This window comes from Mus pahari, chromosome 5, assembly GCF_900095145.1.
Source record: "Mus pahari chromosome 5, PAHARI_EIJ_v1.1, whole genome shotgun sequence".
Lineage (NCBI taxonomy): Eukaryota > Metazoa > Chordata > Mammalia > Rodentia > Muridae > Mus > Mus pahari.
The window spans coordinates 67,524,339-67,531,202 of record NC_034594.1 but is presented as its reverse complement, the minus strand read 5'-3'; the positions used below and the strand labels follow the sequence as shown (position 1 = coordinate 67,531,202).

The window sequence follows — 6,864 nt, the reverse complement described above, 5'->3', positions numbered from 1 at the left end:
AGGACATGCCCCTAAAGGAACTGCAGGCTCTTTCTAAAGTTTGCCACTAAATTTCAACGTTAACTAAGAATGAAGACTAAGAAAAGCCTTCTTGCGGATCGCTAACGGCTCACATACACGGGGCACTTCTCTTTTATGGAGTGCCGGCCTCTGAGCTTGCCAGAGTACGCAACTTCTGTGCCCACTCTGTCTGAAGATGGGAAGCTGTCAGAGACTCCAGACAGAGACAAGGGGACGCCACAGCCAGCAGGACCTGGAGAGCCGGACGTAGCTCCTCCCACCCGGTCAAGTGCAGAACTTGCCCCTCCCCCAGCTCCTCACGTGCGCCCTGCCTTGCAGTTGCCACGGAAACCAAAACACAAGAGTCCCTGTTGCTAGGGCCATCTGAAGTCCGCTCTAGTGGGAGAAGTGGGGTTCCAGAGCCCGAGGCAGCAACCAGAGCGAGGGAACCCCAGTCAGAGCCTGCGCTCCAGGAGGGTGGCCACAGGGTGATCAACCCTGCCAAGCCTCTCCCTACCCTAAGAGACAGGCTGTCCTCCGTCCTTGTCCCTCCCTCCAGAGGAACCCCCAACCTCTGAAAACCTCTAGGGGGAGTTCCCCCAACTTTGGCATTAGGCCAACCTTTAGAGGCCAAGGAAAAGCTTTCCTGTGGGTGAAGGAAAGACGGAAAGAGGCAACCATGTCGAACCTGTAAGTGGTGGGTTACTATTGGTTACTATTACCTTAGCCCGGGTCACCTGGATAGGGTGGCTTCTGCCTTTTCCCCTCCTCTCGTCGCCCTCCTCTCTCCTCCTCTTTATCTTTTATCAAGTTCAATATGCCTCAGAAATGACTCTCCGTGTCTTGGCAAGGAACACTAGACTGTTTCCCTCCTTCCTAAGGGGAGGACCTCCAGGCCTTCATCAAATGTCTTGGGTGACTAAGGTGGCTTTTCTATTTGTCATGAAGGGGTTGCTTGTGAGAACACCAGTTCCTAAATCGAGTTCCAGAAAGATCTGGGGGAAGCATCAATACCCTATATCCCAGCCCAGCCCAGAGGCAGTTGCTGTGTGTGTCTGTCCCCACCCTGTGTACTTGGCTCTGCACTTACTCCAGTGGTATGGCTTGACTGACTCCTGTAAAGCTGTAGCTCTGTGTGCTGTTTCCATCTTGTCGAAGAGACTTCTCCACAGGGCAGTGGCTCACAGCATCAATGTGTAACAGCTATTACCACAGCTCCAGCCCTAGCCTCCCACTACTGCCTTTCAGGAAACCTAAGCCTGGAGGTGAGGAGCGGGGTGTGGGGAGACCAGGAAAGCAGACTGCATGCAGCCTGTGGAACTCAAAAGGAGGCTGCTGAACATCAGCCCTTAGCTTCATGAAGTAGGAACTTGACAGTGTGGACCCAGGATGGTCCATATGAGAGCCAGAACAAGTGTGGGTAAGAGGGCGAGCCCAGATCAGCGGGAACAAGAGCTAGCAGGGCAAAGGATCCAAAGCCCCTCCCTCCATGGGAAAATGGTATTGGGAGAGGGAGCAGGCACTGCCCAGTGCTCTGAGATGAGTCTATGAAGAGGCAAGAATGGAAGCCACATTAGGAGCCTAAGGTCCCTGCTCGTAACTGACCATGGAGTTGATGGGCCAGAAAGATCATTCTGGACACAGGAGAGGGGAGCCGGTGCAGTGAAGGCCTGAGAGTTTCCCACAGTAGAAAGGGATGAGGCAGTCGCCATGTCAGAGCACAGGGGAGGCAGGGAGTTTTGAATGGAAAAACTCTGCTTACAGAGCTGGAGAGATGGCTCAGCTGTTAAGAACATTGGCTGTTCTTCCAGAAGTCCTGAACTCAGCAACCGCTTGGTGGCTCACAATCCTCTGTAATGAGATCCGATGCCCTCTTCTGGTGTGTCTGAAGACAGCTACAGTGCACCAGTGTACTCCCATATACAAAATAAATAAATCTAAACAACAACAACAACAACAAAAAAAAAACAGAAATACCCAGTGGTGAGGGAGGAGGAGACCAGGAGGAGACAGGTGCCACCCCCGATGACAGGAGCCATTGGGAGCACTTGGGCCAGCAGACAGTGCTGGGTATCAGTTTGGTTCAACAAAACTGAGTATAGCCAAACATCTGGAGGGAAGGCAAAATAGAGTGTTCTGAGAGAAGGGAACAGGAAAGATAACACAGAGGGCAGTGATGTCAGCCACTGAGGACATGGGACTCAGAGCTAGGAGTTGAGAAGAGAGGGGGTCTAGAGGCGGTATGGGCAGCCAGGAGGCCCCTGAAACAATACACAGCTATGACAGAAGGGGTCCATGCAGAAGGAGACCCCACCTTAGAAAGCACCCCCAACACACCAACCTATACCCTCAACACACAGAGACGGGACAGAGAGAGACAGAGACAGAAAGAGAAGAGGAGGGGGAAGGGCTAGGTCTCTCTCAGAACAGGAAGGTGGCACCATAGGTTCTTTGGCATTAAACCCAGAGAAGACATGGCTTGTGCTACAACCTGAGTGAGCTTGCACTCGGTATGAGTGTAGGAAGTCACTCACAGAAATCGACTTAGGACAGACTCTGTTTACAGACAGCCTCTGACTTACGATGGTTCAACTTACAATCTCTCTGCTTCACTGAGATATAAAAGGCATTGGGGTTCAATAAATGACATACCTGTGAGTTATGAAGGTGGATCTGGGCTCCTGGATTATACCTGGTTTTCTAGATGCTCAGTCTCAGAAATGCCAGTAAGGTGGGAAACAAGTACGAGAGTGTGCCGTGCTGCCGAGAAGGGTGGTTTTCCAATCGTGATGTTTCCACGTGTGTCAGGCACAGCTGTATGTGGGACTGTCTGGATAACGTGAGATTCTTGGCCAAGAGGCAGGAGGCAGGCTTGGAACTGTCTGACTGAACAGGATTCTCTTGGAGTGGTGGAAACATTCTAGAGCTGGACAGTGGTGCTGGCTCTACAGCATAGTAAATACGCTAAAGCCACAACCTTGCGCTCGTGAAGGCAGGGTCCCTGGTGGGTTGTCAAATGTGTCTCCATGATACTCTTCTTTAGTGCCTTGCTATGCCTCATCTCACATCATCATCATGGGTCCCACATAAGCAGAAGGACCAGACACCACAGGGATGATGTGTGGGCTCATGGCACACCAGGTCTATGAGGGAGGCCAGCACTCCACAGGCTGGTGTGACCGAGTCATGGTTGTTAGGTCTGAGTGGTGGAGTGTGGTCATAGGTACATGGAAGGGATCAAGGCAAGAAGCCGGTCTCCAAGGAATGGGTGTGTCAGAAAAAGATGGAGCCATCTTTAGTGGTGGTGAAATCAGGACAAGAAATGGGATCCACAGGCTGACCTAGCACCCCACATTTCTCTTCAAGCAGAGAAATGGCTGTAGGGTCCTTGAAAGGTACAAGTGAGGAAGCAAAACCTTCAGGCCAGACAGAGGATCTGTGGGGATCCAGCCACGAGGAGTGTCTCTGGCTCAGTGGTACAGCTATAGCCAGTCTAGAATTTTCTTCAGCTAGATCTGTGTGACCCCCAGTATTTTTAACACCTTTTATTTGACCTGAGATGTAGCTGGGAACCTTGAAAGCCCCCTGCTGTCTTAACCCTGTCTGAAGCAGATGCATGAGGTCATAGACTCTAAGCCAAGCACAGACCCTGCACAAGCCTGCCTGGCTGCATCTCCCTGCCTGCCTGATCACAGCATTCAGTCTCCCTGCAGTTCTGCTCCATTAGGGCATCTGGAGAACCCCATGACAGAAGTCTGAGTCTCTTGATGTGTGTGGGTCTGGGTGAGGTGATGCCCCCCACACACCCCTACACACTGTTAGAAGACTGCCTTCATATAGTACTTGCTGCAGAGATAAGCAATCTGAATCATAAGCTGCTGCGGTTATTTAAATAAGAATGCCCCCATAGACTCATGTATTTGAATATATGTTCCCAGTTGATGGAACTGTTTGGGAAGGATTAGGAGGTGTGGCTGTGTTGGAGGAGGTGTGTCACTGGGGGAGGGCTTTGAGGTTTCAAAAGCTTACACCACTCCTGGTTAGTTCCTCTGCTCCCTACATATTGATGAGATGTAAGCTCTTGGCTACCGCTCAAGCACCTGCCTCCTGGCCCTCAGCCACACTCTCTGCCATGACAGGTAAGGACTCTACCCTCTGGAGCCATGAGTGTCCAATTAAATCTTTTTCTAAATGTTTTGGTCATGGTTTATTATGGTAATAGAAAAATTACCAAGAGGGTTGTCTTTCGTCCTTCACTGTTTCTTTCATTCCCTTAAAATTACACTTACCCTCAGTTTCTGGTTCTTTTTTATAATATATATATATATATATATATATATTTCATATTGCAGCAACTTATACTTCAAATTGCTTATCTCAACAAGTACTTGTTCATATTAAACATATATACATGTACATATACATACATACATACATACACACATACACACACACACACACACACACACACACACACACCTTCAGACTTTCCTGTTTTTATGTTTTGAATCTTTGGGCAGGAACAGATCTTGTCTTCTGTTTGTTCTCGACTTCTACATTCTAGAATTTTCTTCAGCTAGATCTGTGTGACCTCCCAGTATTCTTTAACACCTTTTATTTGAACTGAGATGTAGCTGGGTTTTGTTTTCTTTTTCCTGCCCTCCATTTATGTAGGTATCATCTGAGCCTTGTGACTTTTCTGTTCTAATGGATGTCATTTACTGTCATGGTTTCCTTGCATTTGGCAGTTAAGCCATTTACAAAGAGCAGTGTTAAAAAAATATTCTTTTCTTTTTTTTTTTGTCAACCCCTTCTCTCTCTTTTACTCCTAATTTCCACGGTCATGTTGTTGTTGGTCTCTCGGTGAGGATGCAGTGGTCTCTGGACTCAGCATCCGGCAGCAGCCATCACCCTTGTGTGCACAGGGGATCTCTGTTCAGGAGTATGTGTGGTTGTGTGCTCACACATGCTGAGCTCAGGCATCCCTGGACTCGCCCTGCCTTGGTTAAAGGAGACACTTTCCTTCTGCTTGAGTCTTGGTTTAATAAGTGTAGTTTCAGATCTTCGAGCTGAACAAAATCAGCCTGTGCTTTTCTTCTGTCTCCGTGTCTGTTGGCTGAGGCTCCAAACCCTAGTTTGTCCTCCAGACAAATCCTACAATGTGTCTAGGTTTGATGCTGCTCACTGCAGAGCCTGCTGGCATGCTTGGTCTGTGTTCTGTCAGGCCAGTGACCATTATAAAGTGTTCCCTGCTAGAGTCCTGGCCTATGGGCTTTGGCAACCAACCCCCTTCTCACTTCACACCCTTCATGACTTTCTGTTCTCCAGGCAGAGGTCTGGCAGCAGCTGCTTCTGTTGAGGCCTGACACCATCTTTGACTTGCTCTGATCTGGGATTCACAGTCTTTGCTTCTCATTGTGCCCTTGCATCTGTCCCCAGTAACTGTCCATGTTTGCTTTCTTCCTGACAAACGGGAAGCATAAAGCTTAGCAGGCAGACAATGAGCTCTGAAGCCAGAACTCCAAGACATGGAGTGTACCTTCAAATCTGTGATGAGCAATAGCTTCTGAATGCTTTGGTCTCTCATATATAAACCAGAGCAATCATTTATATGTCATTTCTGTCACCATTATCACCCCAGCATCATCACAGTCAGAATTATTACTATCATCACCAACATCACCATCATCAGCCACCATTACCACCATCATGATCATCACCACTATCACCCACCATCACCAGCATCATGACCATCATGACCATCATCAACCACCATCACCACCATCATGGCCATCATCACCACCATCAACGTGACAATCATCCCTATCATCATCATCACTACCATTCTATCACTATAACCATAGCTTTGAAAACCTTCTCACATCAAGACACATCTAACACTGGGCCAGGAAGATAGAAACTGCACTGGCCATCAGGGCATCATCAGTCAGTGGCCACTGCAGATTATTGGAACAGGAGAGTGTAGAGCAACAATTCTAAGGAACAGTTGGAGGCTGGGGTGTCAGGAAAACCTGGAAATGGAGCTTATTGCTGACATTAGGGTGCCATCAAAACAAGGTGGTCAGATATGAGTATTCACCCCCAGTACTCCCTAAGTTTGTTTTCTCATGTCAGTAAAGAACTTGAAAGGCTATGAACTCATGAGGACCAATGGCACCTATACATCTGGCGAGGACCATGAGGAAAACTGAAGAGGGAGAAAGATGGATGGGAGGTCTGAGGCAGGTAGGGAGCTGGACCAGAGCCAGAGCTCCCCTGAAGAGGGGAAGCCCTGGTACTTTGGAAGGGACTGAAAAGGAGCTTTGATGGTAGGGCTATATCGGTTCATGTGACTCCCAGTCCCATCCCTATACACTCCAGGGAACAGAGGCTAAGCAACTCTATGTCCAGCAGAAAATGACACGTGGAAATAGGAAGCTGGACACCAGGCACCTGGGAGTTGTCCAGACTAGAGCCACACGGGAGTCAAAGGCTCCAGACTCTGGCTTCTCGGTAAGGGGACAGGGCCACCACCCTCTCCAGAGAAGCCTCAACCCAGACACCCATGACATTCAGCTGTTTTCAGCCTAATGCAAAAAATGGATAGGGAGAAATCTCTGAAGAGGCATGTTCAGCAAATCCAATGACTAAACTATCCAGAGGCAGAGCAGGGGATGGATGGCGCCCTGGAAGCCCCCTTGGTGAATGATATCCCCAGCCGTCGGCTCCCCTTTACCCCAGGAAGGTCATGGGACAATCCACAGTTCACAGACTCATACCGTGAGCTTCTGATTGTAGACCCCTCCCAGCAAAGTAAGGCAAGCAGACCCAGGAGGCACGGACAGACCCAGGAGGCACAGACAG

The 6,864-nt window shown here is 49.1% G+C and overlaps 1 protein-coding gene across 4 annotated transcripts in view; it reads left to right on the top strand.

Moving 5' to 3' along the window:
• Nucleotides 1-424: 424 nt before the first annotated feature.
• Iqca1 (IQ motif containing with AAA domain 1) overlaps nt 425-6,864 on the top strand; it is a 113,905-nt gene continuing 107,465 nt past the window's right edge. For 2 of the 4 annotated variants that reach the window (XM_029539002.1, XM_029539001.1), the window contains exon 1: nt 680-690. In XM_029539002.1, the coding sequence (XP_029394862.1) occupies nt 680-690 (11 nt within the window). Of the gene's footprint in view, nt 691-6,864 lie in introns of all 4 variants that reach the window. The other 2 variants (XM_029539000.1, XM_021198927.1) reach the window with 2 other exon arrangements.